Source organism: Cherax quadricarinatus, unplaced genomic scaffold (genome assembly GCF_038502225.1).
Source record: "Cherax quadricarinatus isolate ZL_2023a unplaced genomic scaffold, ASM3850222v1 Contig5843, whole genome shotgun sequence".
NCBI lineage: Eukaryota > Metazoa > Arthropoda > Malacostraca > Decapoda > Parastacidae > Cherax > Cherax quadricarinatus.
In genome coordinates, this window is record NW_027200869.1 from 1 (window position 1) to 13,017 (window position 13,017).

Genomic DNA, 13,017 nt, shown 5'->3' on the forward strand with positions numbered 1-13,017 from the left:
TTATACTGCCGGCTTCTGAGCTGTGCTGTGCACGGCGCTATCACGTGATCGAGGGGGGGTGTCCTCACCTCTCGTGAATATTCAGTCGGCTCTAGACTCGCTTGGTGGTTGGACAGATTGTCTGTCTCATTATTCTTGTTAGTTCTGTAGAACTCTGTTCACAGAACATTGTATAGACTTAGTGATTTTCGACGTTGTACTGAGGTTGTGTGTCACATAGACACTCTGAGCATCTCAGGTCCCGAGCTATAACTTCTGACCTAATTTTGTACTGGTTTCTGTGTATTGTCACAGTCAGGGTTTTTCCTATGCTGAACTTAGATTCAGTAGTATGGGAGTTTTGTAACTTTTGTGGAGGATCTGCTGATGGTCCCTACTTAGTGTCGTTATATTATCTCCTTGATCCTGATTGTGTCGCAGTCGCTTGTTATATGGCTATTGGGCTTAGCATTCTTTTCATTGTTCAAGCAGACTGTTCTGGTTGCCAGTCGGTCAAGAAGTTAGTTTATGTGAGGACTTTGTTAGTCACTTGTTTAAGTCTAGTCGAGTCGTGAGACATAGTGAACTACTTAGAGCACTTACACGCATACACAGACTTACTTGTACATATTTGTAATATCTTATTAAATGTTAATGTACCAGACGGTACTTAACCCTTTCAGGGTCCAAGGCCCAAATCTGGAGTCATGCACCAGTGTCCAAGAATTTAAAAAAAAAAAATTTGTTATTTTTTCTTATGAAATCGTAGAGAATCTTTTTGTGAAGGTAATAAAACAAAAAGTACGAAATTTAGTGGAAAATTGACGAAATTATACTCTCACGAATTTTGATGTGTCAGCGATATTTACGAATCGGCGATTTTGCCGACTTTGACTCCCATTTTAGGCCAATTACATTATTCCAATCAACCAAATTCTTAGCTATTTCACTAGTATTACTTCTATTCTATCGATTGAGCACAAGAAATCACCAACTCAACTGTTTCAACTACAAAATAAAGTGATCGGAAATTGTTAATTTGGCCAATTTAACACAAAGTTCAAAATATTCCAATTTCAAAATAGGCTCCAGAATAAACAATGTAGGTATTCCTGGAACTAAACTAACATTTCCTCTGTTCATTAGTTACATTTTGAGGCTTTACAAATAAATTCCATTTTGATTTTTTATTCACAATGAATTTTTATTCACACCAAAAAAATAGAAGATTTACTGTTATGCAATACTGTAATAATTGTATAAATATCATCACCATATTTGTGAATGTATATTAGACCCACCAGCTGGTGTGTATTAGATGTGTGAGGTCGTTTGTTTACTCTTGAATATCGGCAAAAATTTAACATTTCCGCTACTTTGAGCTCAGTTTCAAGCCATTTCCAGTGCTAAAACCAATCAAAATCATCTCTATTTCTGTAATATGTCTTCCATTCTATCAAATGAGACCAAGAAATCGCAAATACAGCTATAAAAAACATACGAAAAAACACTGCAAAGTCGCTGTTTTAATCGAAAAATCATGATTTCAGTTTTTTTCTCTCATTATACACAGTGTGCTGCAGGATCTGTTTTATGTGGTGCACACATACCACATAGATGTATTCTCTCATATCTAGGCCCAAATGTACCACTCACAGTTTATCAGAGTGAGCTGAGCTCATGGTGTAGTTCTACGGTTTGGACACTCACCGTAAAGCCGTATATCTATGGGACGGACCCTGAAAGGGTTAAGAATTATAAATGTGATATGTGCTTTCAGCACAATAATATTGAACTCGAGAGATTGATTTTATTTTGATTGCTGTGATTAATTTAATTTGATAATATACCTCTAGACAACTTAATGATTAATAAATTTATTAAATTTTAATTTCTCTAGTTAGTAGCCTACCAGTTGTAATCCTGAAGCACTATTGAATAATACTGATTTTTAATGGATAATTGGACAAGGATACTGACTACTTGTTACGAAAACCCAGTAACAGGCTGGATGCTAGAAGGGCAGTCCTTTCTAGTATTCACTGGAGATCTCTAAGCTTTTAGAATCGCGTTTTTTGTAACACCCATGGTGGCTTATTTAGCCATTACAAGCACTAAAGACACTGGAATAATGTAAAATATATTGCAAGTTTACTTGGAATCGACTGAAACGGCTTGTAAACACTGGCACACTGGCTGTACATGGAGTCTGAGAGTGGCTGGGCCCGCTCAGGCCACGCTCTGGCCCCATGGACAAGTTCGGGATGAACGTCATTAGATGAGTTTTTCGCGGTTGGTAGAGCCATTTTGTTTACGCCGAAGAGCGCCGTTAGACGAATTTGCTGTTACTTGATGCCGCCGTTAGTTGAGGGTCCTCTGTACAGTGGACCCCCGGCTTACGATATTATTTCATTCCAGAAGTATGTTCAGGTGCCATTACTGAACGAATTTGTTCCCATAAGGAATATTGTGAATTAGATTAGTCCATTTCAGACCCCCAAACATACACGTACAAACGCACTTACATAAATACACTTACATAATTGGTCGCATTGGGAGCTGATCATAAAGCGGGGGTCCACTGTAATTTGAATTTGTGATAGTTCTAATAAGTGCCTTTTGTTGTGATAATTGATTTTCAGTGGAAAGCTAAGGGTGATCCCCAGGCACAAATTCCCTAATTGAAGTACAGTGGAACCTCGGTTTTCATTTGCCCTGGTTTTCGTCGAATCCGGTTTTCGATTACTTTTTTTTTTTTGTCAAAATTTTGTCCCAGTTTTTGTTCATCACCTCAGTTTTCATCGAGTTGACAGTGGTTCGCCATACCAAATGTGTCCGCCCATGCCCACACAAAGCATCCCACGCGTTCTGAATCAGTCTGGCTTTTTTTCTCGTCAGTACAGGGTGGTACTGATGGTGGTAGAGGGTGGTAGTGATGGCAGTAGAGGGTGATAGTGATGGTGGTGTAGGGTGCATGTGATGGTGGTAGAGGGTGGTAGTGATGGTGGTAGAGGATGGTAGTGTTGGTGGTAGAGGGTAGTAGAGATGGTGGTAGAGGGTGGTAGTAATGGTGGTAGAGGGTGATAGTGATGGTGGTAGAGATAACCTCTCCTCCCTCTCCCCTCCTTGCCGTCTTCCATATGCCAACAAGAGTCTTCAATAAGGGTACAAGTGATGTTAAATGTTCATTTATCCATTTTATTAGTCCTTTATATTTATTTCTCATTGTTTTCTGTATGTAAAACTATAGTTATTCTCTATAAAATGTATTTTTTTTAATACTTTTGGGTGTCTGGACCAGATTAATTATATTTACGTTATTTCTTATAGGAAATATTGCTTCAGTTTTCATCATATTTGGTTTTGATCAGACTTTCTGGAACGAATTAATGATAAAATCCAAGGTTCCACTGTATAGGTAAATGAGAGAGAAGAAGAGTGAATTTTGGAGAATATACCTGCAATTTTTTCTAGGACATTTCTTTGGCCGAAATAATCACCTGTTGTTCATACAAATAATCATATATGTCGATGATCACATATGCTTGCAGGACACTAAAGAAGTGAGTGGCTCTGTTGAGGATGTCAGCCTTAGCAGTGGCAGTAATGGCGAGGACAGAATTAATAGTCACGATAGTTGTGATGACATCAGAAGTGGACGCTTGGACAAACAGGAGGACCTGTGCAAGGATCTGACCGAGCCCACTGACTTAAGTCGCCTGAGTGAGGTTACCTTGGATGACAACATTAAAGTTGAAGGGGATGTAGATGCAGTGGAGAAGGAACTGAAGATAACTGCAGAAGCAAAGAAACAGCAAGGAGAAGGGAAGAAGGCATCTGTGAGTTTAAATCTGAAAAAGTCTCCCTCACCTTCAGGAGCTGTACACACTCCCTCCAGACCCTCTTCACGTAAGTTGCTTCACTTTACAGCATTTCGCTAATACAGCGATTTTCAGTTATACCCATTTTTCATTTATTCAGACTTCTTACAGTAAATATATTCACCACTCATTAGAAGCTACACACATTACTTATTTAAGGTAAGTATTGTATGTACTGTATATGCATTTTTTAGGCCTACCTCTATTGCTCACTTAATATATGGGAGTATAAACTTATCAGGCTTTTATATGCATTTGAATGTGAAAAAAGGCTATGATTCACTTTACAGCAATTTTCATGTTACAGCAGTAACCTGGAACCTAACCTTCTGTATAAGCGGGAACCTCCCATAAGAAGTATAATTTTAATTTTGGATTCCATCAAAAGTGGTACAAAAAATTATGAAGTTAGTTCTAGAGACAGTTTCTTCTTGTTTGGAAGAAATATTGTGATTATGGTACACAAGAGAGGAAGTTCAGGTGCCATTTGCCTCTTAGTTTGTAATTTAGAATCTGTGCAGGAGGAAAGAGGATTTTTTATGATTATGACTTCTTGTTTAGGAGCAAGGGACCATAACCCCTTCTTCTGTATAAATTACTAAATTTAGAAAGAAAGATTTCAATTTTTCTTTTTAGATCACCCTGCCTTAGTGGGATATGGCCAGTTTATTGAAATTAAAAACTTCCTGTTTAACCCTTTTACTGTCCAGACCCCTGCTCACAAACTTGCTCTCAGTGACGGACCCGCCCCCCCCTGGCAAAAAAAAAAAAAAATTCTTATGAAATGACAGAGAATCTTTTCCCGATGGTAATGGCACCAAAAGTACGAAATTTGATGGAAAACTCACGGAATTACACTCTCATAAAGTTAGGGGTCTCAGCGAAATACACACATTTGTAATTTTGCTCAATTTGAGCCCTGTTTTTGGCCAGTTCCATTGTTCCAGTCAACCAAACTCATAGCTATTTTGCTAGAACTCCATTTGTTCCATCGATTGAATATAAGAAACCACCCATTTACCAATTTCAACTACCCAGTAAAGTGGTCAGAAATTGGCAATTTGGCCAGCTTCACACAAATTTGAATGCAGACATTCCTGGCACTAAAATAACATTTTCTCTGTTCGTTTAATACGGCACCAACACTGGCTCATAAGCCGTACTAATATGACACCGACAGTAAAAGGGTTAAAGTATAAATTGGAAGATAGGATTATAATGTCCTGTTAATTCTAATGTTTGTATTTTACAAGCTTTGCTAATTATATCTATCATTTTTACTTCATAAAAATTTTATTTTTGTATAAAGCATTGTTTTATTTTCTCAACAGTTTTAACACCAACAGCTCCTCCGCCAACAGCAAAAATTGTAGAAATAGCAACAAAAGTTATTGAATTTGTTTGTTCAGAAGAAACCATAAATATTGAAGCAATGCGAAAAGCCTTCTTCACACAGGTTGGTTAAAAATGTGTGTGATGCCTAGTCAGATATTTTGCTGTTTTACTCTTGAAGTTATAGAAGGATCATTATTTTTATGTTTCCTAAGTTTTGATTATTCACTCTTCAGATGGACAGAGCTGAGATGAGACTGCGTGGTATTGAGATGTTTCTCAGCTTAGTTCAAAAGAGCAACTTCTTGCCCTCTGTTAGGCTTACACTCATCAATGGATGGCTTGGCCTCTTACCATTTGCTCCCAAAAATACGTAAGTAATATTTATAGATTCTGAAATATTTCTTTTTATTTAACACACTGGCTGTCTCCTACCGAGGCAGGGTGACCCAAAAAATGAAACGCCATCATCATTCACATTATTACTGTCTTGCCAGAGGTGCACAGACACAACAGTTCAAATGTCTTTCCAAACTGTAGATATCCAAAACCCCTCCTTTAGAGTGCAGGTATTGTACTTCCCACCTCCAGAACTCTGGTCCAGCTAACTGGTTTTCCTGAATCCCTTCACACTACATCAGCTCGTCAGTTCCCCCCCAAAATTTGTCTCCACTCACTCCTCTCTAACATGCTCACACATGCCTGCTGTATGTCCAAGCCCCTTGCACATAAAACCTATTTTACCCCCTCCATCCTTTCCTAAGATGACCCCTACCCTGCCTTTCCTCCTCTACAGATTTATACATCCTCCAAGCCATCCTATTTTGCTCCCTCCTCTCCAGATGACCAAACCACCTCAACAACCCTTCCTCAGCTCTCTGAATAATACTTTTAGTAAATCTGCACCTCCTCCTAATCTCCAAACTACAAATTATGTACATAACATTTACACCACATACTGCCCTCAGACATAACATCTCTACTGCCTCCGACCTCCTTCTCACTGTAACATTTACAACCCATTGTTTCACACCCATATAAGAATGTTGGTACCACTGTACACTCATGCACTCCCCTCTTTGCCTCCATGAATAATGTTCTTTGTCTCAACAGATATCTCACTGTACCACCCACCTTTTTTTTCTCCATCAATTTTAAGGTTTACCTCATCTTATTTTTTATTTATCATGATTATAATAACAATGTATTCTTTCTTTTGTGGTATAATTTTTTCCTAGTGTTGGAAGATTGCAAGTGTTAATTATTTGTATTATTGCCAACAGCCTGGTTCTACCTGATTGCCTGGAGAACATTCCTTTAGTTCCTGTTTACCAGCGGGCTGTTCTAAAGGCATCGTGGGCCAAAGTCTGGGAATGGGCTGTTGGTGAGCTACGGGCCCATGTGCTGAAGGCTGAGCAGTTCTGTGTTGCTGCCCATTCATCTGGGAGGTTGCTGAAAGGCCGAGACAATCCTACATATAAAGACTCTAATATCAGTTGTCGTGATCATAACATCTTAGCTTCCATGCCACTTTCCAGGTATGTCCCATAGTTTGTATATGTAGTGTGTGATAATTATAATATATACTGTAAAAAGAGAGCAAATGAGAGAGTGGGTGAGATGTTATCAACAAATTTTGTTGAAAATAAGAAAAAGTTTTGGAGTGAGATTAGTAAGTTGAGAAAGTCTAGGGAACAAATGGATTTGTTAGTTAAAAATAAGAGAGGAGAGTTATTAAACGGAGAGTTAGAGGTGCAGTGGTAACTCAGGTTTCGAACAGCTCCCAACTTGAACAATTATGTAAGTGTATTTTTGTAAGTGCTTTTGTAAGTGTATTTTTGATGATCTGAAACGGACTAATCTAATTTGCATTATTTCTTATGGGAACAAATTCATTCGGTAACGGCACTCGAACAGCCTTCTGGAACGAATTATGGCTGAAATTCGAGGTACCACTGTATTGGGAAGATGGAGCGAATATTTTGAGGAATTGTTTAATGTTGATGAAGATAGGAGGAATAATATCTTGTAGGAGTGAGAAAGAACCAGTTGTAAGTGTGGGGAAAGGACATGGGGCAGTGGATAGACTGAAAGGGGGTAAAGCAGCTGGGATTGATGGGATAAAGATAGAAATGTTAAAAGCAGTTGGGGATATAGTTTTGGAGTGGTTAGTGCTTTTATTTAATAAATGTATGGAAGAGGGTAAGGTACCTAGGGATTGGCAGAGAGCATGCATAGTTCCTTTGCATAAAGGCAAAGGGGACAAAAGAGAGTGTAAAAATTATAGAGAAATAAGTCTGTTGAGTATACCTGGTAAAGTGTATGGTAGAGTTATTATTGAAAGAATTAAGAGTAAGATGGAGAGCAGGATAGCAGATGAACAAAGAGGCTTTAAGAAGTGTAGGAGGTGTGTAGACCAAGTGCTTGCAGTGAAACATATAGGTGAACAGTATTTAGATAAGGGTAAAGAGGTTTTTGTGGCATTTAAGGATTTGGAAAAGGCATATGATAGGGTGACAGTGTGGCAGATGTTGCAAATGTATGGAATAGGAAGTAGGTTATTGAATGCAGTGAAGAGTCTTTATGAGGATAGTGAGGCTCAGGTTAGAGTATGCAGGTGAGAGGGAGATTATTTCCCAGTAAAAGTAGGCCTTAGGCAGCGATATGTGATGTCAACATGGTTGTTCAGTGTATTTATAGATGGAGTTGTAGGAGAAGTGAATGCTTGGGGTTGAAAGATAAATAATCTAACACAAAGTGAGAGTTGTCACAGTTGCTCTTTGCTGATGACACTGTGCTTTTTGGGAGATTCTGAAGAGAAGTTGCAGAGATTGGTGGATGAGTTTGGTAGGGTATGTAAAGGAAGGAAATTAAAATTGAATGTAGGAAAGAGTAAGGTGATGAGGATAACCAAAAATTTAGGTAACGGAAGATTAGATATCAGATTGGAGGGAGAGAGTATGGAGGAGATGAATGTATTCAGCTATTTGGGAGTGGACATGTCAGCAAATGGGCTTATGAAAGATGAGGTGAGTCATAGAATCGATGAGTGGTGCACTGAGGAGTCTTTGGAGACAAAGAACTTTATCCATGACAGCAGAAGGGAATGTATGAGAGTATAGATATACCAATGCTCTTGTATGGGTGTGAGGCATAGGTGGTGAATGTTGCAACAGGGAGAATGCTGGAGGCAGTGGAGATGTCGTGTCTGAGGGCAGTGTGTGGTGTGAAAATAATGCAGAGAATCCGTAGTTTGGAGATAAGGAGGAGGTACGGGATTACCAAAACAATTATCCAAAGGGCTAAAGAGGGGTTATTGAGATGGTTTGGACATGTAGAGAGGATGGAACAAAATAGAATGACTTCGAATCTGTAGTGGAGGGAAGGCGGGGTAGGGGTCGGCCTAGGAAGGGTTGGATGAAGGGGGTAAAGGAGTTTTTTTGTTCAAGGGGCTTGGACTTCCATCAAGCATGCATGAGCGTCTTAGTTAGGAGCAAATGGAGACAAATATTTTTTAGGACTTGATGTGTTGTTGGAGTGTAAGCAAGTTTACATTTATGAAGGGATTCGGGGAAACCGGCAGGCCATACTTTTTTTTTTTTTTCAATTCAAAGTTTATTCTCTATAAGGATTACAATGATGAGTTTACAGAATTTGGTTATTGTGTGGTTTACATGTAGTAAAATAATAATTACAGAGTGTACCACTAGAACACCTAGCATGGCTAGGCATTTTGGGCAGACTTAGATTAAATCTTAAGTTTAAAATATTAAAAAATTATGAGGTAAGTTGGTATTATGGCTAAATGACTAAATAGTAGTTTGTGAGTTTAGCAATGTGAATGCTTTTTTTTTGGCACTATACATAGTTTCAGTATTGGAGTATCACAGGCCAACTTATGACTAGTTAAGATTCTTTATTTTGAGATTGAGATTGATATTTCTGTTTATGGTCAAATGGGTGAGTGAGTGTAAGTGTTAACCACCAGGTGGTATTCGGGTAAATAGTTGACAGGGTGTATCAGGGAGATAAGATGTTTTCTGATGGTAGTTTTGAAGGTGATGAATGTGTCTGCAGTTTTAGAATTTTCAGGTAGGGTGCTCCAGATTTTAGGGCCTTTGACATACATTGAATTTTTGTAAAGGTTTAGTCGGACATGGGGAATGTCATAGAGATGTTTGTGTCTGGTGTTGTGCCTGTGGGTTCTGTCACAACTATCAAGAAAGCATTTTAGGTCAAGGTTAATATTGGAATTTAAGGTCCTGTAGATGTAGATTGCACAGTAGTAAGTGTGGATGTGCTGAACAGGGAGTAAGTTTAGATCTATGAAGAGTGGGGGGGTGCATTGCCAGGGATGGGATTTAGTGATTATTCTTACTGCGGCTTTTTGTTGGGTTATTATTGGCTTTAGGTGTGTTGCTGCAGTTGATCCCCAAGCACAGATAGCATAGGTGAGGTATGGATATATAAGTGAATGGTATAGTGTGAGAAGGGCAGTTTGCGGGACGTAGTATCGTATCTTGGAGAGGATCCCAACCGTTTTGGATACTTTTTTGGTTGTGTGTTGGATATAGGTGCTGAAGTTCAGGTTGTTGTCAAGGTATAGGCCTAGGAATTTGCCCTCATTATGCCTGGCAGTTAGAGTGTTGTCGATCTTAATGTTAATTTGCGCATCTCCTGCTCTGCTACCAAACATAATGTAGTAGGTTTTGTCAGTGTTAAGCGTAAGTTTATTGATTCCTGGAGATGGGAAGTACAGTACCGGCACTCTGAAGGAGGGGTGTTAGTGTTGCAGTTTTATAACTGTAGTGTAAGCATGCCTCTGGCAAGACAGTGATGGAGTGAATGATGAAAGTTTTTCTTTTTTGGGCCACCCTGTCTTGGTGGGAAATAGCCAATGTGTGATATCTCACAAAATTGTCATTAAAGTATCCAAGAGTTTTTGAAAGTTTTTAATGTACTGAGGAATTTACAATGTATGAACAGAAGCAACTTTGAAGTGTATTTGAATCAAAACTGTGGTAGTGATTACCAAATACCACAACTGCATTATAACCCACTGGCCAGACCAGCCACTATGGGTTCCAGTTTTAACTTTAACTTTTTCAGGAAATTTTATTTTTTTGGTTGAATAATCCTTAGAATCTTACCTAGATTGATGGCTTGTATGACAGGCTAGTAATTTCAGACTGCCGGACTGCTGGTTTGAATTCCATTCATCTTTTAGGAATTTTCTAAAATACCACAAAGTTTGTATTGTATGTAATTAATGTTTTGGCTAATAAAAGTTAGGTAAAAGGACACATATGCAACTAATGCAGGTGCCCTTTTACCTAACATATTGCTAGTAATTCTACCAACATTATTTAAATTTGCTGGACACTAATGAAAGTTGTATGCAGATTCATTTTAGGTTTGGTGTGTTTATCAACAAGAGCTCATTGTGGTGCTGACCTAAGTCTCCTTATATCAGGTGGTCTACTGGCTCTAATGCAGACACTTCTAAGGCTTATTGGTAAGAGAAATTAATTTTTTTTGCCCTTTTGTCACATTTTTAACCCTTTACAGGGTATGCCAATATATTTAGTGGCCTGCCTGAGGAGGCCAGTAAATATAGTGGCCTGCCTGGGAAATGGTTAAAATCAGAATCTAAACTTCTTGAATATTAATAAAAAATTAGCATGGTCTGATTTATTGTTTTGTATATAGGAGTAGCTTCAGGGTTACTACCAGAGCAGTTCCATTTCATGAGCAGTGCCTGCATACATTTTTTTTTTTAATATTTGTTCCGTTATACATCGTCTTATTCCTTCTAAGCAGGATGGTGTGCAGAATATTTAATTGTCTCATGTTACCTGTTATTCAAGACCATGAATTCTCTCAAGGGAGGTTCCTTGATACTGGTCAGGGGCTCTTGATCTAAGGAATTGTGCTCATGACTTACGAAATCATAATAACACAATTGCACATAAATCATAGAATAGGTGTGGGATTCATCTGTAAAAATCTGTATGTGTGGTCACAGTGGGGCCCCTGCTAACCTCTCTATAGTATAGTAATATACCTGGTTGGATGACTCTTACTAGAGGCAGCTGGCCCAGTGGTTAATGCACTGGCTGTGAGTTTTAGGACTCACTGGTTTGAGCCTTGCACAGTCTGTGATTTGAATTGTGTTCCATTGCCTTGAATTGAGCCTGAATACCTTCCATTATTCCTAGGAGGTATATGGTTCCTATGGATTTAGTGTTCTCTCACAAATGTAAAAATGTCAAGACTGTGGAGAAGGGAAGCTCTTCATTATCTGCTAGGGTAGAACAATTCTCACAACTAGTCACAAGTTATGTCACACATTGCTGAATGTATAATAAAATTCCTCAGTGTATTCAGGAAAACCCTGCATTTTGATTGAAGAATCAAATCTTTTTTTTTTTTTTTTTTTTTACATTGGCCATCACACCAAAGAAGGGTGACCCGACAAAGAAGAAAACACTCACTCACTCACTCTCACTCATTCAAGTATATCTTGCCAGAAGCTTGCTGACATTATAGTTCTGATGACCCTGCAAACTGCATCATCTGTACTCCTCCTTCAGAGTGTAGGCACTGTACTTCCCATCTCCAGGACTCAAGTCTGGCTAACCAATTTCCCTGAATCCTTTCATAAATGTTACCTTGCTCACACTGCAACAGCACATCAAATAATAAAAAACACTTGCCTCCACTCTTATCTAACATGCTTACACAAGCCTGTTTGATGTCCAAGCCTCCTAGGACTAAAAACCTCCTTTACCCTCTCCTTCCAATCTTTCCTAGGACAACCTCCTACCCCGCCTTTCTTCCAACCCCATATTTATTCACCTTCCTGATATCATATTTTCCCCATCCTTTATAAATGTTCAGACCACCTCAACAATTCTTCCTCAGCCTTCTGAATAATATTTTTCGTAACTCCACACTTCCTTCTACTCTCCAAACTTTAAATTCTCTTCATATTATTCTTAATGTTCTCCTGTATATATTACTAAATTTAAAAGGAGAAACTCGGTTTTTCTATCAGGCCACTCTGCCTCAGTGGGATACAGCTAGTTTGTTGAAAGAAGAACATCATTGCTCTCATACCCTACATTTCAGTTGCCTCCAGCAACATTTCCAACCCATTCTTCAGTCCCATACAGCAGTGCAGGTACCACTATTCCCTGGGATATTTCCGCATTTTGCCTCCATGGATGAAATTCTTTAATTCATCTCTCGAGGAACCAATCCACTGACAGATCCACTCCCAAATATCTGAACTCATTGATTCCCTCAAGTCTGATATCATGATTCCCTCAAGTCTGATATCCAATCTCTCATTGCCTGTATTTTTTTATTCTCTCATCACCTTGCTCTTTTCTATGTTCACTTTAAATTTTATTCTTTTACATGCCCTCCCAAGTTTGTTTACTAATCTTTGCAATTTTTCTCAGAAATTTTTTTATTTTAAAACTGGTTTAAAGAAGAAAAGAGATGGGGAAAATCTCAGACAAAGATATTCCTTCAGTATTCTTGAGTGTTCTAAAGTTGTAGCAGTATATGAAATTGATGTTGGGTTAAAGCTTTGATGTGCGTTAATTATTCTTGGGGAATAACTTGCTAAGCAGATTTCCGATATTACCCTAACTCCGATAGATTTCGAAAAAGCCATTGACAACATACCCATGCACTCAGCCCCGGGCCCAGACTTATGGAACTCTGTTTTCATTAAGAACTGCAAGAAACCCCTCTCGCGTGCCCTAAGTACACTATGGAGGAGGCCTTACATAACGCTAAATCCGCATACCACTAC

At 38.7% G+C, this 13,017-nt stretch overlaps 1 protein-coding gene across 1 annotated transcript; it reads left to right on the top strand.

Moving 5' to 3' along the window:
* Positions 1-3,386: 3,386 nt before the first annotated feature.
* On the top strand, positions 3,387-10,707 carry LOC138852253 (putative HERC2-like protein 3; the record flags this gene model as incomplete). Its single annotated transcript, XM_070081999.1, has 5 exons — positions 3,387-3,888; positions 5,192-5,316; positions 5,429-5,565; positions 6,476-6,730; positions 10,595-10,707. Coding segments are annotated over exons 1-5 (1,117 nt in total), but the record flags the coding sequence as incomplete, so codon positions are not given.
* Positions 10,708-13,017: the final 2,310 nt, after the last annotated feature.